This window comes from Callospermophilus lateralis, chromosome 3 (assembly GCF_048772815.1).
Source record: "Callospermophilus lateralis isolate mCalLat2 chromosome 3, mCalLat2.hap1, whole genome shotgun sequence".
Lineage (NCBI taxonomy): Eukaryota > Metazoa > Chordata > Mammalia > Rodentia > Sciuridae > Callospermophilus > Callospermophilus lateralis.
Genome location: NC_135307.1, coordinates 81,510,489 through 81,536,405, shown reverse-complemented (window position 1 = coordinate 81,536,405; position 25,917 = coordinate 81,510,489). Strand labels below are relative to the sequence as shown.

The 25,917-nt window shown below is 39.0% G+C and overlaps 1 protein-coding gene across 3 annotated transcripts in view; it reads right to left on the bottom strand.

Annotated features, from left to right (window-relative positions):
* Positions 1–25,917, bottom strand: part of Fmn1 (formin 1) — a 363,324-nt gene that overhangs the window by 275,813 nt on the left and 61,594 nt on the right. Inside the window, exon 2 of one of the 3 annotated variants that reach the window (XM_076848461.2) lies at positions 15,730–15,905. The exons of 1 other annotated variant lie outside the window; for it this stretch is intronic. In XM_076848461.2, the coding sequence (XP_076704576.2) occupies positions 15,730–15,905 (176 nt within the window). Of the gene's footprint in view, positions 1–374; positions 1,752–15,729; positions 15,906–25,917 lie in introns of those variants that run through there. One more of the 3 variants, XM_076848464.2, reaches the window with a different exon arrangement.

The following is a 25,917-nucleotide window of genomic DNA, read 5'->3' as shown; positions in this document are numbered from 1 at the left end:
GAGGGGTAATTAAGCAGTGAGGAAATCCCTATAAATGCAGGCTATACCTCCATATGCATCGCTTCCCATGATGCTAAATCTTTATAAGTATTTACTATTGATGTTTAAACTCAGAGCAAGGGTTTCCCCCTTCCTACTCACACATCTCTACATATATTCCTCTTATTACACTCCAAGAAATATGCGAAAGAAAGAAAAGCACTCCTCTCCAACTCAATACTCCTTACAAGGATGATTTGATTTCATTAAAATCATTTTTCACCCACGCAAGAACACTAACGATAGGCAAATGGAATTCGCTTTGTCGGCAAACCTGAAAACAAATAATGTGGCATCACATTTTATGATAAAATGCAAAACCAAACTCTACATACGCTTTTGGAATCAGACGGGCTGTCTGCTGGTTTGGACTTGGACCGTTCAAACACAGCTCTTAGTGACTCCTTTTCATGTCTCATCTTGCGCTTGAGAGCTTCCAGCTCAGAGGTGTCAGCTGTAGTCCCCTTTTTGGGGGGACGGATGAATAAGGCTTTAAAGGCCTCCAGAGCAGTCTCTGGTGGTTTTGGCTTGACCTCGCCACTCTGGGTTTGGGCATCTTCAGAGCCCCTTTGGCTCTCCTGATCAGCACTATAGCCCATATCTCCTCCCCCCGGCGACTGGGGGTCTGCTCCCTTCAGTTCAGTTTTGGGCATGTCAATGTTGAGCAGCTGAGAGAGCTGCTCCAGGAGAGTGGGAGTGGCCTTCGGATCACTTGCTCTCTCCCTGCTCTTCACAGTCTGTGGCCCTGTCTGCACCAGAGACTTCTGAACAGGCTGGGTCAACTTGAGCAAAGCCAGGTCCCCATCCTTTGGTTTAATTTCAGTGATGGTCTCCTCTCCTTCTGCTGTGGCCCCCTTCTTCAGTACACGAAGCCCACTGAAAAAAGCTGGAAGCTGGAACGACTTCTCTCCAGGGACTTCTCCTTTGAGAGAGACACTTGCAGTGACATTGGCACTAGAGTTCTGGTCTGTTGCTACAGGTGGGACTTGGGACCCTTCTTCTCCAGCCTGGCCTTGGCTGGGGCTATGCTCTGTCTGAAGGCCATCATTGCCAGGTTCCAGTTTGCTGCTTATCTCAGGTGGACTCCTTTGAGGATTTTCTGCACAGAGCTCTACATCATCCATTTCCCCAGTGCTAGCATTTTCTCTAGAACCTCCTGGTTTTTCTTTGGGCTCCTGAGATGGCTCAGATAAGTCAACACTAAAGGACTTTGGGTCATTGGTGCTGCTTCCCTCTTCTGGCTCTTGGCCTCCATCATCAGAGTCAGAATCACTGGTGGTATGCACAAGGGTCCCACGGACGCAGATGACATCATCTCTGCCCACATTCAAAGTAGCAAGTGGAAGAAGCTCTTGACCACAGAGAGAACTCCCTGCTTCTGCTTTTCCCTGACTTCCCTCCGATTCTCTCTCCACGCTTTCAGTCTTCCCTTCGTTTCCTAGATCAGGTGGCACCTGAGCCTCTGCCTCCAGCTCATCTGAGCCTTTGCTGGGATCATCCTGCTGAGGTGTGGGATCCACATCTAAACTGCGGAATGCTTTCAGCACAGCATCCTCCTCTTCAGGCTTCACAGATTCCAACTTGTTTGTAAATCCAAAGAGGGATTTCATAGAAAACTTACTCAGGATCGACTGAGCCATTTCAAGTCCAGCTTCGGATTTTTCTGGTTCCGACACATCACTGCCATTTAGAGAGTTCCCAACCTCCTCCATGTCTCCACAGGCCCTTAGAGGAAGTTCTGACTTGTGCTACCCTCGCTGTGCTCTCTCAATTTATCCACTCCATCTGCCCTGAAATTACAGGGCAGGGAGCAACAGGACCCGGGAGGGAGCCAGGCTCTCAGCCGCTCAGAGAATACACTTGGTCTCCCTCGGGTCACTGTGCCCTCCCTTCCGGTTTACTCGATGACGGAAGAGTGCTCGGGGCAACCGTGAAAAGCCTGTGGAGCTCTATGCCCAGGAGCGGCTGGGGCTGCGCACCTTTACTACACGCGGACAGGAGGCTGCTCTTCTTGGACTTCCGTATTTATTCCCCTGGACAAAAGACTTTTTGTCATAGGAAAGTCAGCCTGCCCGTAGTCCCAGTCAGGACTTCAGGAGGAGCTCCGCCCCAGTGCCTGCGGTTCTCCTGGTTGCATTCAACTTCCTCATTGGTGAGCAAGTTGAGGTTCCTGAAAGTGCTGAGGCGGCAAGCTGATCTTGACAGTCCTTAACCACCCCCTGGAGCAGCCTAAGGGATTCAGAAGTGAATCAGCAGAAAATGTTTGAACTACTCCTTACATGAGCCCTCTTTTCCATCTGGAATATGATCAGAGGCCTGGGCCCGCCAAGCCAAAACAACAACAACAACAACTACACTAGAAGGGCACCCACATCAACAGCCCAACAGTCACTTACAAGCCCTAATCAAAAGGGAAAAAGTAAAGATCATCTTAAAGTACCCAGAACTTTCAAAGCAGTCAATTTACTTTACTGCCCTTGAAGTCTTTTTTTTTTTTTTTTAATGCTTTCTTCCGCTTCTCCGCAGGTTGCATCTGGAATGCAGATTTCAGCTGCCGGCTGGAGAAGGAAAACCAACACTACTGGTTTCAAATTACTGCTGTTTTAGCTCTGCCCTAGCTGCCTGAGTTCTACAAACAGGTACTTAGGAAAGTACGCCCACCACACCCAGTGTCTGTCAACCATTAGGTGGCAGAGTAAACAGCTCAGCCGGAATAATTACCAGCTGCACTCCTGTGCCAACATCAAGCTTTGACTTCCTGGCTTCCTTAGGAATCCTGGTAGCAGAAGAAGGTAGAGCATCCCTCTCTGCTTTAGTGCTCCAAACACCTAAACGAACCTGGCACACAGCACAAAGAAACACATGCTCTGCCTTGTTAGGCAAAGTAATTCATCAAAGATCCCTGAGGATCCACATTCCCCTAGTGGGCAAAACATCTGAAGTCTTTGTCAGACCCATTTTGCCTTTAAAAAAAAAAAAAAAAAAAGACACACAAAACAACCTCTAAACATCAGCTTAATGTAATATCTACCACTCTGTTACATGCTGGGAACCTGGAAACTTAAGGACAGGGGGAAAATTGAAGCACTGTTTCCTAGCTGCCTACCTGCCTCTTGGGACACCTTCCTGTTGTACCTGAAAGTCTCAATGTTTTTCAAATCTAGTTCAGTGAGCAGACACACAGTGAGCCACTGGAATGGACAGGGCACTGTGCTGGATTGAGAGAAGAGTCAAACTGGCTTAACGGATATTGCCAACTCTCTTTGAGCAAACCTCCCAGAAGGCTGCAGCCAAGTATTAAACACAAACAGCAATTTCTTCTGCAAAACAGAAGCCATAGCAACCAGCAAAATGACAGTCTTGCTTTATCTGAAGTGGGGAATGGCTGCAAGTCACCCTTGGATAACTTGAGTCACATTCTCTAATACTAAAGATAATGCTCATTAATACTGAGAAATTCTGATTGCAACAATGTTTTTTTTTTCCCAATGTATTCAAAAGGAACCCTCACATAAATTTAAAAAAAAAAAAGGTACATATCATTATAACCCACCAACACCTATCAGGAAAATAAGAGACCACCTTCTAAACCTTGATTTGATCTTGTGTCTAAATGGGTACTTTCCTCTTTGCATCTGATTCTAACTTATTTGGGGATTATTAACTGAAGTAAAAGTTAAATCAAAAACCACCAGGACACTAGAGGAAAAAAAACTCAATGGTGTCATTTAAGTCTCAGCACAAGCTTGCTGTCTAGAGGAAATGCCTATTGATAAAAGTCAGACTTCTGCTTCTTCAAGATTATGAGAAAGAATTATCTCACCAGATCACAGATTATTCTTCTTAAGAGATACATATGCAAAGATGGGTGAGGGATGGAGACACCACATATACTTGGTGAGAACCTTTCATTTTCTGCAACACAACTAATGACTGATTTCCAAAATAAGTTTCCAGGCCCCTCAACAGACAAATATAGGACCTAAACTGGAAGGGTGTATTAGTTCTTCCACACTGTGGAACTGAAATTATAAGGTTCAGCATCCTCTCAATACCCACCAATTTCATGAAAAGTGGGGCAAGTCTTTGGTTCAAGGAGATTTTTCTTTGGCCCTAAGTATGTAAGTGTTTTGAGGCTCATTTTAAAAGTTAAGAAACTAAGAATTTAAAAATTAAAATAAATAAATAAAACCAAAACCAAAAGAAGATAACTAACCAAGCTAGAGAATGGGGAATAATGTAAATAATACCTAACATTTGAATATTTACTATGTTCCAAGCTGGTTTTGGTGCTCCAAAACGTTAACCATTTGATATAAATCTCAACTCTATAAAGTCAGTATTATTATTCTCTTCCTGCTAGGAAATTGAGGCACAGAAATATTAAACAGCATGCACATGTTTAGAGACCCACAGAATGGCAGGACTAGAATCTGAATCCAGACAGACAGGTTCTAGAATCCATATTCTTAACCACTCCTCTACAGCCCAGGGCTACACTTCCTGCCCTCATAGGATGCCACACACAGCTGAGACTTGAAGTACAGAGGGGCTTCAGTCCAGCTTGTTGGTGGACTCTAAGATGCAAGATGCACTTCTCCTCCAGGATGACACCAAAGTATAAATGAGTTCATGAAAACTTACCCTGAGGATGCCCATTATGCTATTAGTTCAGAAGAAGTCTAGAGATGCTTCTTAGGGGGAAAAAAGTCAAGCAAAAACTCCAGTAACACCTAGCAGGTTTGTTTATTGGCCAAAGACAAGATAGAATCTGCTGGAATTGAGCACATCAAGAGGTTTTCCAGCTTCCTCCTACTATTCCCTTCATTTATGAAGCACAACTCCAATTGCAAAGACTCACTCATCCAGTGTCTAATGAGCACCAATTAGGTCTGGTGTACAGAGATGAAGACACTCCACCCTGCCACCATCATGAAATGTGTAGTTGGGAGGGACATCAGCCAAGAAAGAGGAAATTCTTTGCTCAGAAAAGGTAGCCAAGTACTCTATACCCAGGACTCAGTCTGAATAGCAGCAGCTGAGCTGAAACAATTTTGAATGAAAGAAAGCAGTGACCATTTAAATATGAGGAGGAGTGAAGAGCAGAAGCCTGGTAACTCGGAAATCTGAATACTTACTCTTCCAGGCCACTAGTTCTCATGACCAGAAGACATTCTGGGATTTGAAAAGTGTTTGGGACTATAATATTCAAATAAGCAACTCACAAATGTGATCTAAGTGGGTTGGTCTTGAAAAATGAGTCTACTTAAAGTTTAAATACTTCCAGGAGTGGAGATAATCACCCTTCTTGGACATTATTTATCTCAGTGTCATATCACATTGTGATAAATACTTGGGAAGCACCTGCTACACAAAACCAGTGGAAGCCAAGACTTTCATCCTTTACAACCCACTATAACCTCAACTGGTTCTCTTTGAGTTGTAATGAGACACATAAACTCTCTAATAGCCACATCCATGCAAAAGGCCAAATGAAAAAGGTCCACCTCAGGCAATTAAGTCAGAATACAGGATAAATAAGCAGCATTTGATCCACATGATACTCTTCATTACTATTTGTTCCGATTTAAAAGAGAGTTCCTATTTAAAATCTGAATATAGGGGGCTGGGGATGTGGCTCAGTGGCAGAGCCCTTGCCTCGCACATGTGAGGCACTGGGTTCAAGTCTCAGCACCACATAAAAATAAATAAATAAAAATAAAGGTATCATGTCCATCTACAACTAAAAAAAATTTTTTTTTTAAATCTGCACATAAATTTGTGGGAAGAATGTCCTTCCAGTGAACCCTCCTACCATTTCACCATCCTCTCAACTAGATAGAAGCTGGAATCAGTTCTACTTCAGGACAGCATATGGGCATCAGTCCAGCCAGTGGATACTGTTAAGACTGAAAGAACTACAACAGAAGGCACATCACCACCTACAGGCTGTAGTGCTTAGCTCTGTGACCTTCACAGTATTAAAGAAATCAGCATTAAAAACTATTTTTATATCACTTTGTGCAAGTTGTACACTGCCTAGAAAGAAAACTTCTGAAAGCCCTCATCCTCTACGGAGCCTTTCCCATGTTTTTCAAGTTAGATTTATTTACTCCAAAATCTCAAACAGCCCCCAGAAAGGCAAAGGAGATTGCTTCCACTGTCAGGCTAATTGTCCTGTTTCTCCTTATCCAGTTTATTTCAAGCTCTGGGACTTATTTTAATGATTAATTGCTTCTAACCTCTCAAAATTATTTGCATAGATTCATGTGGCAATTGCTTGAAACAAGTAGAAAGTGAAGTTAAAATTAGTAAGGGTAAATAAGAGTGTAGAAAGTATGTGGGGAGGGGCTGGGGTTGTAGCTCAGCAGTAGAGCGCTGGTCTAGCACGTGCGAGGCCCTGGGTTTGATCCTCAGCACCACATAAAAATAAATAAAATAAAGATATTGTGTCCAGTTATAACTAAAAAATAAATATTAAAAAATTTTTTAAAAGGTGTGGGGAAAAAATTTTAGAGCAAGGGATTGGGTAAAATAAATACACTATGAATAGGAGGAATAGGATCACGGGTAAAGATGGACTTTTGTTCTTGTTGTTCAGAGATATATTTCAATTTAACGAACGATGTCTGGTATAAAAGGGAAGGACTGAGGAAATTATGATGTCAGGATTATCCAAAAAAATCTGTTGAGGGTTGGGGTTGTGGCTCAGTAGTAGAGCACTTGCCTGGCACGTGTGAGGCCCTGGATTTGATCCTCAGCACCACATAAAAATAAATAAAATAAAGGTGTTGTGTCTGTCTACAACTAAAAAAATATTTTTTTAAAAATCTGTTGATTGGATGAGGTGTCATACAAAAGACATAAAATTATGGAAGAATTTGGGTAGAAATGAATTGTTGGGAAGCTGACTGGGTCTTTAGAAATATTAGAAATCATCTAGCCGGACCTTATGTTAAAGATGAACATAGTTAAAAGTCAGGAGAGTGCTGAACCTGCCTTGCTGTTCAAGTGCAGCATCTCCATGGGGAACGCGGCTCCCCATCTCCCACTCCTCCCATCACGCCACCCTCCAATAGGCCCTGTGATCCTACCCTCTTCCTCAGCAGCATCCTCCACAGGCCCATTTTCCACATCTTTGAAATGGAGAGGACACTCTGCTTCTACTTGATGCACAGGACTGTGATGGGACCAAACCAGTGACCTCCTCAGACTCCTCCTAGTTTTGCAGCATTCCTTCTGCCTTCTTGGCGTGGAGTTCCCCGCCAACTAAACTAGCCCCTCTGCACAGCCTATCAAAAGCTGCAATTGTTTCTCCTAATTGGTTAAAAAGAAACAGGCGACACCTGCCTGTTTCAAGGAATGGATCTCAGTGATTAAGGGTTTTTTGTTGTTGTTGTTATTGCTGAACAGTCGGTGTAAAATATTTCTAAGACTGGTTCCCCCTGACGGTATCAATGTTTCTATGAAAATGAGTTGAGAGCAAACTAGAAGAGTCTAAAAAGGAAGAGGAGAGGCTAGGCATGTTATGAAACTGGAAAAAAAATGGAGAGCAGAGGGTGTGTGATCATTTAGAGACCAAGAAATAAGGGCACTGGGCAGAGCTAAGAGCACCGTCCTGGGCTCAGATCATGTTCTGCCCCTATAAGAAGCTTGACCGTGGGCAAGTTTTACAGATGCCCTGTGCTGCAGCTTCCTCACCTGGAAACTGAATAATCCCCTACACCCACCCCCTCAAGCTCCCTCCACTGTGTACCAGGACAGTCAGACAAATGCAATGCCTTCCTAGACCACGGCCCCATTGTGCCACAAGTGAATTAAGTCCCAAAGAAAAATCTTCCAAGGCATCCCTCTGGGTGTTTCAGGGCCAGTGCTTTCTGGGTTGGTTTTTTCCATCTGTTTCACCTGAGGAGAGTAATTAGCCTAACATGGTCTCAGGAGGCACTGCAGAAGGTTACAGAGTTTTCCCTGTTCTTTATATTTCCTGAGCTCCAAGGTGATTTTTTAAGCCACCTCAATCATTTCAGAAAACAAGTAATCCTTGAATTTGGACCTTCTTTTCATTCTTTTCTCAAACCTCAACTGAAGCATACTGATAATGACACTGCCATTCTAGTCCTTTGGGGAACGGCTGTTCCCAAACAGTGCCTGGCCTGGGAGGAACACAGGTCCTGGACAGCAGAGCACTGACCATTTTCTTTTCCCTTTGTTGTTTGTTTGCATGTCTGTTTTTAGGTCAGTTCCTTAGACTTGAAAGGTGCTGCTTTGTTTTAAATTTCCTTACTCTTACAAATATAAAAGCCAAGTTCAAAGTTGTTGAACATTACTGGTTAGGGTCCCACTGGAAAATATTTCTAAGACTGGACTCCACCAACCAATCTCAAAGGTTCGCTGGAAATGGATGTAGTGTTGATAACAAAATAAAATAATGTTAAAAATAAAAAGAAAGGCTATAACTGAACTTATGAAGCTAATGGGACAAGGAGCGGTTAAGTGGGAGCTATCTCTTGTGGGACAGGTTTCGGAAGGGCTTTGAGCTTTTCAAAAGTGAAGAAAATATTATGATTGGCCCACTTGGATAATGACAATAGAAGGCATAAAATCTGTGGAGAAAGCATCTCATTGTGGTTAAATTGCTCCTTATCAAAGGTAGAGATGAAGACCTGGCATCTAATAAGCTATTTATGCCCATTACTGCCTATAACTCCTCTCCTTCACAATTAGTAAAACTAGACCCCTCTTGGGTCCTGCTATTACTAGTTATTTTTTTACTTTTCTTTCTTAATTTTCTTTTTAAGAGAAAGCTATTCTGGAAGTTAGTTCAAACTCTAAAGATTCAGCTATAATTTAAAAATATTTTTAAATTTAGAGAAGTCAGTAGAAAATTTAGAGAAGGCGGAGACTTAACTAAAACAAAGTAGAGGTGGATGAGGATAGAACAGGAAGAAAACCAACAATTTTTTAGGATGTCACTGTTGCTCTCAGTAAGCATCATGCTAGGTTCTTTATGTAAGTTTTCTTGCACCCTAGTTCCTTCCATACGTCTATGAGAAAGCTCTCATTAATGCCATTTAGATTAGTGTGGTCCAGTGCAAGGTTTTGAATTAAGGGAAACATATTTCTGTGTCATCCTGTGTGGTAAATACCAACCACAGAGGCCTCCAAGAACTGAAAATGTGGTTAGTGTGACTGAGGAACCAAGTTTTTAATTTGACTTAATTAAATAACCACATGTGTAAGGAGTCACTGCATTGGGCACTACTATAAATTAATACTGAGGTTCAAAGAAGTTAAGTCAATTCTAAGATTACATACTCAGGAATGGCAAAGCCAGGATATGTATAGAATCCCACTGATTATAAATGTTTGTTATTTTTGTTACAATGAGAAGAAGAAGAAGGAGAAGGAGCCATGATATTTTATAACATTTTTCTTTCCTATTGAAATATAGACAGGGATGAAAAACAGATCATGCAGTTACCCAAGCCAACTGCCTACTGAAGTCAGATGAAGTTTGTGGAGAGTAGAAAGAGTCACAAAGATTGTGAATTCAAAATCAGTAATAATTCCTTGAACTTAATACCCATATAAGAAGTCATTTTAAGAGAAAAAATGTGGAAACAGATATCACTGCATTAAGGTTATAAGGAGAAAGAAATGAGGAACTTCCATGGATCCTATTTTTAAACATAGTTAAAGAGAGAGCAGAGAAAAAGTAGTAGAAGAGGCCAAGGCTGTGGTTTTGAAATGGGGTGCACTTGGGTTCATTATGAAGTATTCAGTAATGATCATACACTAGCTGTGTCACTTTAGGCAAGAAGGTAAGCTTCTTTAAATTCTTTAAGCCAATGTCCACATGTATAAAATGGAAAAATAATAAATCAGAATTGTTCAAGAATTAAATGTGCTACAATTCCTAATCCTCAGATGGCCAGTGTGACTACTCTTACTCTGAAGCATGTATGGTTGCAGGGATCTGTGGATGGTGAGGAAAAATCACATTTCCCCAGTTTTGAAATGTATTGCCTGTTGGTGCCATTTGGCACACCACTTTAATTGGAGATTTAATAAGACAAATATATATAGCGCTGTGGTCATTTTCAACACTGGAAAAAGTATCTTGAAATACTCTAAAGAAATGTTCCCAGAACCAAGGTCATATATTTTCTATAGCTGGAGAGGGAGGTTTATGATATTCATATACAAGACTTGTCTGTAGTAGCTGCAGTCCTTAATATAATTTAGAAATAATGATATTAATAAACCAGAATGACTTAATTAAACTCAGAAAAACCCTAAGGGCAACAGACAAATATTTAGGCCATAAAAATTGAAACTTTATGTTAACATAGGCGTGTTCTCTAATGGCCTCTGTTCAACAGCTACTGCAGTTCAAATTCTCAATGGGCCATATGGGATTATAACTTTAACCACAAATTCCCACCCCATCCCCCATCTTGGAGGAGAAAGAGACCAGGGTTTAAAGAGACTACGTGAGAATCACAGTACCCTAAGTCCAATGAACAGAGAAGGGAAACTTTGGGGACAAAAAAAGGAGGTCAAAAACAACCACATGAATTTCAGAGAAATTGAATAAAATATTTCCACAGCAACACGCCATCTTGCTTACATAAAATTCCCATAGAAATTTCTCATTTAAAAAAAATAAAAATCAGTTCTATACTGTGTTCTTTCGGGTTCTGAAAGTATACTACAAAGTTTACTCTGTGTATACAATCGAGAATCCAAATTTTATATGAACCACTATTTCATGTCAGAATATATAAAAATGAAATAAGAACAAGGAGTGTTATAAAGATCAAAGAAAAATGAATTTAACAGCTACATTAACCATTAAGTTGGTTCAGTGATTAAGTTTATTGTTCTTTTTGTTTTACAAAGAAATGTGGTATGTTGCCAGATTTATCATTACCATGCAGTTTGTGGGGAATATACAGGTGGATGTCATAGAATTGTGGAAATGGCATGTCGACTAAACTCTGTGCTTGACACAAAAGAGGATTTTTATTGAAGCGTAGTACCAAACCACCATACCAATTCAAAAATTGGAACTAATTTGAGAGAGCAATTAAATTTTATGTGGATTTGGAATCATATCAGCTTGTTTTTTTTCCAACTGCTTTATTATGACTTCAAGAGACAAGATTTTTTTTAAAGAATCCATTAAAAATTCATCAATTGCAATTGTTCTTTTTACCTTGCTAATTTCTTGATCATTTAATGTACCACCAACAGACATATGCCTCTCTCTTTCTCACACTGTCAGACAGACAGACAGACACACACACACACACACACACACACACTCACAAATATACCCACGCCTTCAAGAAACAAGCTACTTTGATATTTCTGAATTCATTTCACTTGCAGTACTAGCCCCATTTGCCCTGAATATTCTAATCCTAATGATTTGGGCAAGTCAATCCTGTGGCTTTAGTGGGAGGGTGATTCTCATTGGCTTTCAAAAAAGCAATACAAAGATGTGGGCCCTTTCCATGTCATGCGAAGGCACCATATCAGAGAGCAATTTGTTATTGATGTGCTATCTAGTTTACACTGTGGGGATTGCCATTTAAGAGTGAAGGAAAGTAGGTAACTGACATCTGCTTATATCCTAACCTATATGCGACTGGTACATGATGAGGGATATAGTGCCCCGGATTAGCAGCTGCAGTATTTTCACTAATTCTGAGCCTGGTCCTCCATCATCATCACTGATGATGGAGTTAACTTCTACCCATTAAATGAATGTCCTTTGTTCTTAAATTAAAAGAAAACAAACAGACAATAACAATAATAACACACACACAAAAACAAACAAACAAACAAACAAAAAAACAAAACAGAAGTATCCAAGTAGTGAAGAGATAGAGGGGATTAACATTTAAACACTTTATACTCAGACCTGGGTTCAAGTACTGCTGCTGTCTTCACTGAACCTCTTGTCTGATTTGCACCGTAGACACAATAATACTGCAGAGAACTGAACCTGGCATTAGAAAGTGATCATTACCTCTATATTCTTGTTACTGGCTTAGAGAATTCAAGGTTGCATGTGGAATTGATGATTATATCCTTCGGTTCATAAAGTGCAACTTATTTGATTCTGATGCTGTGTTTTCCCCAGACAATTAAGCCAATTCACTAAGGAGCATTCACAAATAAAGAGACTGATGATCCTTGTAAACTAGGAACACCAATATGAATTCAAAGTTTGTATCTTAACAGCTGGCATGCCAAGTCCTACTTTCAAAGATTCCTGCAACCAACAAGTAACTCTGATGACTGTTCACCTCCTCTGCTTTTCATAGCTCTGTTTTCAATCTCAGGCTGCACCTGTCCTAGTACATTTTCTCCCTACCCATATGCCTTATTTTTTTTAAAGAGAGAGAGAGAGAGAGAGAGAATTTTTTTTAATATTCATTTTTTAGTTTTCAGTGGACACAACATCTTTGTTTGTATGTGGTGCTGGGGATCGAACCCGGGCCACACACATACCAGGGGAGTGCGCTACCGCTTGAGCCACATCCTCAGCCCCCCATGTGCCTTATTAATAGACATTTTACAAACTATCCTTAAGCATTCCCCTCATGGATGCTTCAGGAAACTGCCCTTGGTGTAATGAGTTTGGTCACTTGGGCTCTTTAGTCTCTCACCACATTCAGTTGCCTGGTTCAAGGTACAACGCAAACTGAGGTGCACAGTTAATGGTAGCTCCTAGTTTGCTGGAACATGGAAACTTCACTTTAAGGCTAAGTTCTTCATTTTTATGCTCTAAATTGCTCTCTGGGATGACTGAGGTGGTATCATACATAGATGCTGTCCTAGAGCAACTCATACATTTGGTGCTTTTGAACATAGACCCAAAAGTGATACGTGGGGTTGCTAGATTTAGTCAACAAAATTCAGGACACACAATTAAATTTGAATTTCAGACAAGAATTGTTTTTTAGTATAAGACTATTCTATAACAATATTTGGTAATCGCATAATACAAAAGTGGAGGTGACAGACCATAGGGTACAGTCCTCTAGAGCTTTGTTGTTTGCTCAGGATGGTCTGCAAATATGCTGAAGGAGCACTAAAGGATAATCAGCCTGCAGAGCCTCTCCTCACAGCAACCTCCACAGCCACAAGACCACAGTGCTGGTTGCTTAGGAATTGAAATACACACTGGCTGTTTGGTATGGTGACATAAGAAGACATATGGATCTGGCCTTCATCTTTGGTGTCTGACTAGAGCTCTTACAATTATTTTATGTGATAAGTGATAGGAGCATCTTTTGTAATAATATTTGGGTTTTGGCCCCAGCTCCTAAAACAGCTCAGGAGTGGTATGAGTGAAAGGAGCAAGTCCCTTTTAATGACACCTGAGTTTATATTAATGAGGGGATTTTTGGAAAGCCTCTAAGGATAGGAGATTGGTTTCCAGGGAAACTAACTATGTGACTGGAGGACTAGAGGTTGCAGCCTCACCCCTGACCTCCAGGGAAGGTAAAGGGGCTGAGGTTGAGTTCAACACCAATAGCCAATTACTTGACCAATCATGCCTACATGATAAGGTCTCTACAGGAAAAAAAAAAAAAATTGAAGGAGTTCTGTCTCCACAGGGACCCTTCCAGACCTCACCTGTGTGTCTCTTCTCCCTGAAATTCATTTTTATTCTTTTAAAATATCATTTATAATAGATAGGTCATGGTAAGTAAACAAAGTCTAAGTGTTAACAATGCTGATCTAGATAATAATCCAAAGAAACTACTCCCTCCAATTTTAAAAAATTATAACTAATGGAAAACTAAGAAACATACATGCTCATTTATTTTTATTGTATATTAAACAAACTTACATATTTAGCATATAAAGACATGTATTACACATGCATTTTATATATATAGATAATGCATACTTACAATATGTGATATATGACATATATAATAATAGGCTTTTTATGTAGTGATATGTATCAAAAGCCTTAAAATATTTATACAAAATCATTTGCCTCCAGAAATTTATTATAAGGAAATAGTTTAAATATTGAAGAAAGTGTAGTTATAGTATTTGTTTCCAAACAGTAGAACTAATCTAGAATTAGAAACAACTTCAATGTCCAATAATGAAAAACATGATTAAATTTTGGCATACCATTAAGTGGAATATTATTCAATCACTTAAATAACATCTATAAAGATGTTATAAATCATGGGTAGGCAATGTAAAAGTAACTGGTTATAAAATAAAAAATGTTATAAAATAGTAGACTTATATTTAAAAAAAGCTTCATTGAAAATACATCATCCAAATATATCAAATTTTCAGCTGTGGAGACTATGGGTTAATTCCTTTTTTCTAATGTATGTACATGTTTCTAATTGTCTATAAGGATTGTGTATGATTTTTAGAATTGTAAGAAATTTAGTAAAGTTAAAAAATAATTTCATTCACAAGAATAAAAATTAGGAATACATAGTTTTTTCTTTAAAAAGAAAAGAAACAACAAATAAGAAAAAGAAAGTAGCCTTTCTGTATTCCAAGGCCTCCTTCCCTTTGTCACCTGCTCAATTTAAAGTAATTCACCAATAGATGTCACTGTTACACTTCTTTTTTTAAACACATCTCAAGATATACTTTTCAGGTAGGGAGGACAAAGACAAGACTTTACAAATCCCCATCACCTGAAGAACTATCAATCTGTTATCTTCCAGCTTTATTCTAAGCATCTGGTTATAAAAATTAATATCAACTGCTTTTCTAAAATAATGTGTAGTGACTATGGTTTTATAGTTATGAAAAATACAAGGTTCTCCTACTCACTGGTTACCATCTACATGATGCACCTAACCCATGAATTTGAAAACCCATGTTGCTGCCTATGTGATCATAAGTCTAACCCATGCTCATCCTTGCATAGTTCCAGGTTGGAAAGTAATAAACCAGAGAACAAGATTATCAGCTGTTAGCAGAAAAAGAAAAACTAAAATGCTTCTTGGATTCCCAGTGCTCAACCCCTCTGCCGCAGGAAACTGGGTTGGGGAAAGGAGAGTGGTGAGAACCATGGCAGTCTGGTCTATCCTATCAGGCCATCTAAATGTGGAAGTAGCTAAACCCCAGCCCAGTGCTTTGTATTAGGGAGTCAATGCTTCTGTGTCAATGAACATACAAGTGAATGAGAAAGGAGAAGGCTATGTTTTTAAAATGGGTCATCCTGTATTCGACAGATTTCCTGCCAACCTGTTCACCTGTTATTTGAGCAGCTGGAGAGAAAGAAAGGTTTATAGATGTGCGGGAAGACAGGCTACTTGGGTTTCACTGGAGCATGCAGGGCATACCAGTCAGCTGTCATGTGTTATTCATAAATTTTTAGTAAAATGATATTAAATGACCATCAGCAAATAAATTTTCCCACAATGAAGTTTAGGCAGCAAAGCTAATGTGAGTACTCTGAAAAAACATTCGGTTAAATTATAAACACAGTCACTTTCTAGTATACACATTTCAGATTACCAAGATACAACTTGGTTTTCTACAACCCAGTGATTCATCAAAATACTGGTCCACACACAAAATGGAGCTTTGAGAGCTTTATATGCAAAATTAATATTAAATGTATATTAGGCGAACTTGTGTTGACCACAAAGAACCACAACACAAACAAAGATTTCTACTTACCTCGAGATCCAAGTGCAATTCGCTTCTGTTTGACTTCTCTCTTTCCTCGTGAAGAAGGAACGGACAGGGTGGGCCTGCTCTGTAGCCCAGGACCCATGCACTTCCATCCCTGGAGGGAAGGTCTTTAGTTGTCTGCTCATTGTAGCAGTCCCAAGAAAAGCTCTCAGAGGAGTTACCTAAACAAACAGAGAAGATGATCATTGACAAGCCGCTGAAATGAAATGGGGAACTCCTATCCATCCTTCCATATTTGGGGAACTTCTACAAGGGCCTTTTCAGACTCTCTCTCTCTTCTCTTTCTAATTTTAGAATTTGCTGTCCTCCAAAAGTGCTTCTACCAATTACTCTTTCTGGATAACACCAACAGAAAGTTAAAACCTATGCCCTCACCACAACTTAAAAGGATAAATCTATCAGCTGTACTCTATGCTTACCAACCTGGGCTTCATGATTCATGCTAGGTCAGAATGAAATCAGGAGGAGATGCTGTTAACAGAAATCAGAAGGCCTGGGCTATTGGCTTTACTACTAATTGGTGTCACCTGAACCAAGTCACTAGTGCATCTGTTCTTCAGGAGCAGAAACTGTGCCTTGCTCATTTATATTTCTGGGGACAGAATCATCATGCATGGTTTGTTGAAAGAGTGAGTGCTGTATGAGTAACCTGTTTGGGACTCACTTCAGTTGTCTCTCAAATTGAGGATACTAAGTTGGCTCATTCTTACCAAAACTGTCAGAGTGATAATAGCACCAGGCATTGTTCTTAGCCCTGTTGTTCAATTTTTAAAATAACCTATAGTTACATATCATTAGTATTCCCATTTTAGATGGGGAAACTGAAGCACAAAGAAGTTTAACAATGGGCTCCAGATCATAAAATCAGTAAATGGTGAAGCTAGGATTTGAACCCAGGCCATTAAACACTAGAGGACATGCTCTTAGTGACTATGCTACATGGCCTCTGACTGACATTCTCAACGTCTGTTCTGCACTAGAAGGACTTTGTGGTCAGAAAAGCCACATGCTGTATCCCTTGGAGAGCAGGATTCATGTTTGCATACTGAAGACCTTGAGAAGTCCTTTGGTAAAGAAACATAACTCTGTATAACAAAGTTTTCCAAACTTATTTGGCCACAGGATTCATTTAAAGGGACATCTGCATAATATGTTGCAGGCCATTTGTATTTTACTGGAACACCACTGGGAAAATATTAGATTAGATCGGATCATCTCTAAAGTCCCAGATAGCACTCAAATTCCTAGTCCTCTTTTAATGCCTGTGTTCAACCTTGGCAAAATACTAAATAATTAGGTGGAAGTTAAAGATTTAGGCTCAGTGTACTTTTGTAGGAGAGATCATTGTTGGACATATGATAGGGTGTTTATTACACATAATTCTGTACGAGTCTCTTTGGCAGTGACCCAAAGACAACCAACGGCTTCCACCACACTGAGTACCTGACTTACAAGTAACTTGAGCTGAGAATAAGTCAGCATACAACGGGACTGTGGGATAACATGCTTCTCCCTTTATATTAGAGTAGCATTCTAGAAGAAAGAAAATTTGAAACTAGTAAGGCTTTACTTTTTGTTTGCTTGTTTGGTTCATTGATTTTTAATCACATTTTCAAGTGAAAGTGATGCAGGTCATAATGTTTCTACAGGTGCCCTGGGAAGCTCTCCACTAACCACTTTGTTGCAGTCACTGAGAAAAATGAGAGTACAGGACCTCATAAGTCTATTCTCACCTCTGTGACATAGGGTGTCTAGAAGGTGAGACCTCTAGAGGGCCAGATGCTCTAGAATGAGTGCATTTTCAGCCATGCCCCTTGCTCCCTACTGTCTGCAGACAGATGGTTTCCTAAGCTTTCATTTAGGAAGCCACGTGTTTTGGAGCAACCCTGCTCCAAAGACAGAAAAAGACTACTGCCTAAAATTATCTCGGGAAGGGGACAGACTGCTGAGTACCTTCACTTTTTCCTGAGAGGAAGTCAGTGCCAGATGTACTTCAATAGATGAAGAAATTAAAGCTCATACCCCTTTAACACCTATGTATGTGATTCATCCCCCCTCCTAGGGTATTTCAGTCCATGATTGGCAAGAAAAGAGAGATACACCTTTTTTGATGTATGATGTGCTTTGACCACACTAACTCACTTCCAAAACATTTAATTACTAATCAGACCCCTCATTTTAAATCCCTTCACTTTTTATTATTTGCTGGTTTTGGACAAGTTCACACATACTAATAAAACAGTATAAAACATGATATATACATCACAAAACACAGTGTACAACACCTAAGGTAAGACATCTATATCATCAGAGGCACATTGTCTGGTGAGTTAAGTTCATCATTCAGGTTTGAGAAAGTGGTAAATTCCCATGATAACAAGGGCTTAGATAAACACACGTGCACACATGCAAACACACGCATGCCTCCAGTGGCTATCCAATACTGCAGTAATCAGGGGAGGCATACCATCCAATTCACTCTTCATGCAGAGCCAAAACAATGGAAAGTTTAAGAGGAAACAATAAAAACCAACTTGGCCAGGTGCGTGGCACACACCTGTAATCCCAGAGGCTCGGGATAATGAAGCAGGATGACTGAAAGTTCAAAGCCAGCCTCAGCAATTTAGTGAGGCCCTAAGCAACTTAGCAAGATCCTGTCTCAAAAAAAATAAAGGGCTGGGAATGTGGTTCAGTGGTTAAGCACCCCTGGGTCCAATTCCTAGCATCAAAACAAACAACAACAAAATTAACTTGGATTCTAGAGACGGCCTCAGTTTTAAAGAGCCAATTTCTAATTGCCTAATATTTAACCAGACAATATCCCTATGAAGAAAACATGCAAGGTAAAACCAAGATGTGTAACAATTTTGATAAGGATATTTAGGACAGGAAACGGCCGAGGGAAGAAACAAGTAACATGAAGGCCATTATTCTCCAAAGTCAGACAAAATCAGTTAGGTCACAGGACAAATTCACCTTTCCAAAAATCATTTGTGAAGTCATTTTTTGAATGCAGAGTTTTAATAATAATAAAAACACAAATATTTTAGTTAAAAATAATGTGTGTCTGTAATTATTGAAATAAGTAGTATCCATGTTACTCTCTTCAGCCAAGTAAACTTGAAAGAGAAAAATTACCTGAAATTAGATAAATATATTCAAAACAGTTAACTGCCATTTATGTTCTATTACAGATTTTAGAGTGTTAGATTTTCAGGAACCTTTTATAAAAAGCTGAAAGTGTCTTTTTTGATTTAATCATGTTTTCTCCTTTAATGTGCAAATTACAAATCTGCTTTATTCAATATTTGTTATTTTGTTCCTCAAAGACATTTCAACAGCTTGATCAATCACACATACACACACAGGTTAATTCTACAGCCAACCGTGGTTAATACAACATACAGCACAGATACACAACAGATAGGTGACTTACCTTGTGACCACTCTGAAAGTCTGTGCTTTTTCCAACCATTCAAATGATGAGCTGCACTTTCTGGTGCTAACCTATAACATCAGTCTGGGATTTGGCTGTCAATTATCAAAGCAATAAAAGCAGACAGAAAGAAAAGGTAATATGCCATTCAAAACAGAGGCAGTATCTATAAACCATCTTTCCAAATGGAATCAAGCTTTCTACCTGTAGTACACTGGATTACTGTAGCTCAACTTATTCCCTCCCTCCCTACATTACCATTACGGACTCAAGGCCTTTTCTATTGCCTCTGTAGCTCCTTGCATTGGAGTGAAAGTTGTAGATTTCCCCCATATCATGGAAGTTGGGTCTGGTCATATGACTTGTTTTGGTCAACTGAATGTGGGCAATGTGACAGGGCACCAAAGTCATAAAAGGGTGTTTTGACACCCTGCTTTGTGCTTCTGCTATCATCATGAGACAGGCATGCCCAGGGATCCTGGAATTAGAAACGTGTCTAGATACAAATGCAGCCTAGAACCAAGTTCAGCTAAACTCACATTAAGATCAAGTGAACCTCAGTCAATTCTTGGGCCAATAAATGGGAGCAAAAAATAGCTGTTGTAAGCCACTGAGAATTGTGGCCTATTTGTTAAAATAGTTGCCTCATATACTCTATGATCTGCCCCTAACAGCAGATCTATAACTTAAAAACTTTTAACTTTTTCACTGAGGGCTTGAAGACTATAGAATTTTTATTTTGTAATTTTGTACAGAAACCAATTAATGCATGAGTTTTTGAAAAGTGAAAACTCATGGCACACCCATTTCCTCATTCATACCAAGATCTGTGTACATTTCATTAAAAAACTAATTAACCTTATTTACCAGGTATTACCCTTAATATCTCTCTCTCTCTCTTTCTCTCTCTCTCTCTCTCTCTTTCTCTCTCTCTCTCTCTCACACACACACACACACACACACACACGCACACACACAAACACAAACATTCTTCTAAGAAAAGTTTCAAAACACAGCATAAAATCAGAAGATCTAGACAAAGTCCCTAAGGAACAAAATTAGAGTGCCTTTCAGTCTTTCTCTTCTAATTTTCTTGTCATGCAAAGCCCTAACTTGACAGAAATGATGAAGTGGTTATGCCTCCAAAAAAAGAGGGGGAAAAACACCCCTCAGCTTGAAACCCTCATGAGTTTTCATTCCTATGCTGTAGTTCCTGAGGCCATCCATCATTCTTGACTTAAAATAAACCTAAAGAGGTAAAGTTTTCTCAACCGCAAACATCAGAACTGACATGTAAAGGTAGACAAGTTGTCTTCCATTATATTATTCAAACATGTTCTTGCAAGGCAGAGAGACAGCAATCTGGACACACAACTAATAGAAAGTGACATTGTTAAGTATGGTAGAGAGGGAGTGTGCCCATATGCATAATCATTCACATCAATGTCCAGAGCACTGGCAATAATGGTTTCTGTCCATTAGAAATCAATACTTGCCAAAGCCACTGCCCCCCATTTTCATTCTCAGTGGTGTTAAATGACACCAGGTAACCAAAGTAGCTATGTAGATATAATTCTGAGGAAGTATCTTATCTACCCATCCCAGCCTCTAATTGTCCTCGAGGGAAGCATTGAGGAACAAAATTATGAGTTGGGACCGACAGGTGGAGTGTGTGCTGCTAGGTGGAAGGAGGCTGTCATGGATGGAGAAGTAGAAAGGACTGGGGAGTAGGCTTTGGCAGCCGGAGAATCTATGAGGAAGTTTCAGAGCCATCAAACAAGATATTGCCAGAAATTTACACTCAAATTAAGTAAATCAGAATTCAGAATTGGAAGTGTTCTTGTAAGTCGCCCTGCCTACCTGCTCATTTTAAAGTTGAGGGAAACCCAAGAAGACTGCAACATTCCCAGCACTTCCAGTTAGTGGTAAAGACAGAATGAAAATCCTGGTTCTAGAAACATCTCTTAATGCTACTTAGAGAAGGATGCTATTGAGGAGAATGATGAGGTCTAGTACACATGAAGGCTTGACAGCCTGGGCACAAGGCTTTGATAGGTGGCTCAGTTGTTGGCTGTGACTTTTACTAATTGTTTGACCTTGGTGAATTTACCAAACCTGCCTGAGTCTTTATTTCTTCATCAATAAAGTGAAGATAGTAAGAGCATACCTGATATTGAACCAGGCTCAATATTTTTTTTAGGAAACTTTTTCTGAGCTGAGGGTGAGTGGATTTGGTGGGGAATATAAACAAGTCCCTGTTTTAAATAAACTAACCCATGTGCGATGAGGGCATATTAACTATCACACATTCATGTGAAGGAACAGCTTTTGTCAAATAAAATAAAGAGAATAATTAAGCTCATAAGAATTCATGGAAGCACTGCAGTGCAGCAGATCCCAAATCTGTTCAAATTCTAAAAATAGAACTCACGTCATCAAGTGGAATAGCTCCAAGGAAGTGCTGATCATCTCGGGAAACAACTGCTCCTCAGGGTCCTTCACAGACACCCTGCATTTCTTCCCTGAAGGTCAAACACATAAGCCTCGAGCCATGAATAAAACTATTTACAGGCACAGTATCAAATGAAATAGCATGTTACAGAGGCATATAAACACATGCTATTGTGATTATAACATTCACCTTCTCCCATGGTCTTTTCCTATGAAGAATACAGATGTTAATTGAGGGGCAAATAATACTCAAGCCAAGAAACTCGTTTATGGCTGTACTTTTGCTGAATATTTTAACACCTGGAAAAAAGGGGCATGTATTTGAAGAAAGGAGCAGTATTGATGCTGAAAGTGACAGAAAGCAGGTGCAGCTCGCAAGGTCTGGTTCAGAAAAAACCAGGAAAGCACTGAATTTAGAAGGCTGTAGGGTGCACTGAGAAAGTAGGAGCCTCTGTCTATTTTCAGATAACAAATATTCAAGAAATTAGATGTTGGTATTTCAAATTCCTAAATTATCAAAAAATGTGGTATATCTGCTTATAAGGAATACACTTCTTTAAAAGTATTATTGAAATGAAGAACAATGATACCGAAAACCTGTCATGTAGCATTCATTACAAGTAAATTTGAATAACATTTCTCCTTTAATGTTGCATTATTCCAATTATTATCTGAATAGTAGCACCAGTGGGAATCCTGAGTTTTAAAGAGATATGATGTAATTATTAATTAAAGAGATATGGTAAAGAAAAAACTTCAAAATACTAAGCCTTTATTTATAAAATATATTACGAATGTTTTTTTAAACTCCAAAATGAAAGGACCTTAAGAGACTCATAAAAATATGAATATACATGACAAGCATAACAAAGAAAAAAAGGTAAATTTATTAATATTAATGGTAAACATGTAAGAGCTAAGAATAAAATATGACTCTGAGCACCCTTGCAAACAAAGCAACAAAATGCATTCCATTGTTTCACTGCTGTTATCAAAAAGAAGAAAAATACTGGTCCTTCCGATGATTTTTCTGATTTGAAATTCTAAGAGAAATAGCTGTATAGCTGTGTTCTTACCTGAACTTTAGCTCCATCCCAGGTGTTTTGGCCAATTATCTTTACAGAGCCTTGTTACCAGCACAGGAGATAATAAGGCTGATCTAGTTGTCTATCAATAACTTTTGTTTTGCTAATCATAAAAGTGTGAGCATTTTCTTGAGTGGCCAATAATGTAGAACTGAAGTGATACGCTGCCCAACAGTGGCCTCTATGGAACATTCAGATTCCCAAATTACCCTCTTTGGCCAAAGTGTCTTAGGTACCAGAATTTTACTATTTTCCACTAGGCATTAGTGCTTAGGAAGAGCCCTATCCTTTGTCCCAAAAAACCTTAATTAAGGACTGACACTAACTTTACCTTTCAACAAATTCTTTTGCTTAAGGATAAGTAATGTCTGATGCTTGAGACATTTACTGTATGTCACGTACTTTATAATCATTTTACATTATTGAGGATCTTCTCAATAATCCTGCAAGACAGTAGCAACCCCATTTCAAAGATGGCAAAACAATAAAATAGGAAGTGAATATTTGCTCATGATCTAATTGCAAGTGGTAGAACTGAGTTCTGAACCCAGAACCCAGAATTAAACTGCTGCCATAAACAGCTAAAAACTAAATACATATAGGAAGAAACTATATTTACATGTTCAAGTACAAGCAGTCTAATACGATAATCCTTGGGAGAGGTAAAACAAATGAGGTGAGCCACTGCAGAAAAGCGATTTCTGGACTGGAAAAACATTAACAGGGCCCCAGTGACCTACAGGACATTGCCATGCATTCTAACACATACGTCATTAGAAGCAGGGGGCTAGGACAGAAAAAAAATATTCAAAGAAATATTGTCTTCTATTTTCCAAATATGATGAAAATTCTAATCCCATAGGACAAAGAAGTTCAATTAATCTAAAGCAAGATAAACACAAAAACACCATAATAAATAAAATTGCTGATAACCAGTGATAAAAGAAGATTATGAAAGGAAATAGGAAAAATTGATATTATATATTGAAAATTAAAGAAAAGAATTACAAACTTCCTATCAGAATTTGAAACCTAGGAGACAGTAGAAGTACTGACAGCACTTTGGGGAAGGAAAAAGATGGGATAAAAAGTGAAATTCCACATTGAAAAAGGAGACAATTCATCAAAAAGATATAACAGTTCTAAATTTGTATTATTTGTACCTAGTAACAGAAGTGCAAAATACATGAAGAAAAACTATTACAACTGAACAGAAAAATATATAAATTTAAAATCGTATTTGGAGACTTCAACCTTGATACAAAGTTTGACCACAAAAATCAGTGGGGTTTTAGGGAGATAAAAGAATTCAGAAACATTAGCCATCAATTTCATTTGATATTTATGATATTCTATTCAATAATTGCAAAATACATATTCTTTTCAAGAGCATATGGAATTTATTATCAAATATTTGGAAATAAGACAACCCACTTTAACTCATAAATCAAAGAGGAATCACAGGGAAAATTAGAAAATATTTGGAATGAAGCCAATGAAGTGAGCCTTACTTAACACCCAGTGACTTCTCCTCCTATACTCTGGTCAAAAGCATTTGTCCTCTGGACTGTGGGATGTAAGGCCCAGGTGATGCATAGAAACTGAGGAATTGGTAATCATGTGCTTCCTAAATGCTAAAGGAGGCCTTAGCTTTTCTCCCCCACAAGGGTCCCAGAATACTTTTAGTTCTAGGGTTAGGCAATTACTAAGACATTATTTTGGAAGAAACTTGACAGCTCAAAAGATAGAACCTGGACATAATGTCATTGTAGGTTCCTCAAAAGGCAACCACCCCAGATCATGCCGCATGAAGTTCAAAGCCAATATCCTTACAGAGGCACTCCGAATAGCTTTGCAGGCCCCAGACCTGAAGCAGGCACACTGTCAAATTACAAGACAGCTGAGGAGAATTTCCAGCATGAGGAACAGAGACAGGAGAGCAACAGGAGAAAGAGGCTGTGCCACTCTATCCACACTTGCTGGACCAAGAATTTGAAGGAGGCTACTTTCTTCTACAAACATAACTTACTACATGACCCTTTTCCATGCTTCCAGCCTTACACAATACTGGTCCCTTCTTTCCCCTTCAGACCTGGGCTTGACAAGGGCTTTCTGCTGTTGCTAGCTCTAGGAACCTCATAAACCTTTGCTTGTTTTCTTAACTCTGTCATTTGGTCACAATCTCTAGTTGTTTTCAGTTTATACCCTTTGAATGTACCATCTCTTTTCTGCCAGGCTCTGACAAATATAATAATTGGAATCAGAAATGGTGTTATTTCTTGCCCCCCAGCATGTTTGTATTTACTAAAGCATCTAGGTACTTGCTACCTGAAGCTCACTGTAGTCAACTAGAATGACAGTTGCAAGGTAATTAATGAGTTTATATAATCTTCCATGAGCTTGAAAATGATCAAACTCCTTTCAGATTATATCATGGAATAGAAAATTTATCATGTCCCTAAAGCAAAGCAGTTATGTTTCCTTCCAAATAAAGATGAACTGATTAGTATAAAAATGAAGCATTTTTAAAAACAAAGGTGTATTAGGTCCAAGGAGCTGTGTTGATACATTTGGTATGGATATCACATCTGACATAACACTTATAATTGGCATCTCCATATAATTAAATTTATAATATTACTGTTATTCTCCAAAAGCCACCTAGTTTTTTCACTAACCAAAAGGAATTTAAGCAGAAATATGGTATGAATCACCATCTCTGCATCTTTCCAATCTTTGATGTTGGCAAAAATCTGCAATTTCTCCAGGGTTAAGCATATGCCTCCAACTAGCAGGAAAAATATGGCCTGTTTCTTCTAGAACACACTTCCTAAGAACCACTATTACATCTAATAAATACTTCCAGAATTTTCTCTGTCTATCCATGCAAACTTGGATGTGGAGGTGTTGGGGTCTTTGTGCCTAAAAGAGGTAAGCTTCCAGTAGGGAACAGAGCCATGGGGTCACTAATCAGGAACTGACGATACTCCTACTTAGAGGTGTTCTTATTGGGTTTCAGTGCCTAAAAAGGAATGTCTTCAGAGGAATATTTTCAATTGTGTCTAGAGTCTTAAATTTCTGGGGTGAAAAAAAAAATAAAAACTAAAAATAGCAAAAAAAGTAAAACTTTACATTTTGAATAATGGTATAGTACAAGAATGAGTCATTGAATGGAAGTCCTCTATATCAATATTAAGATAA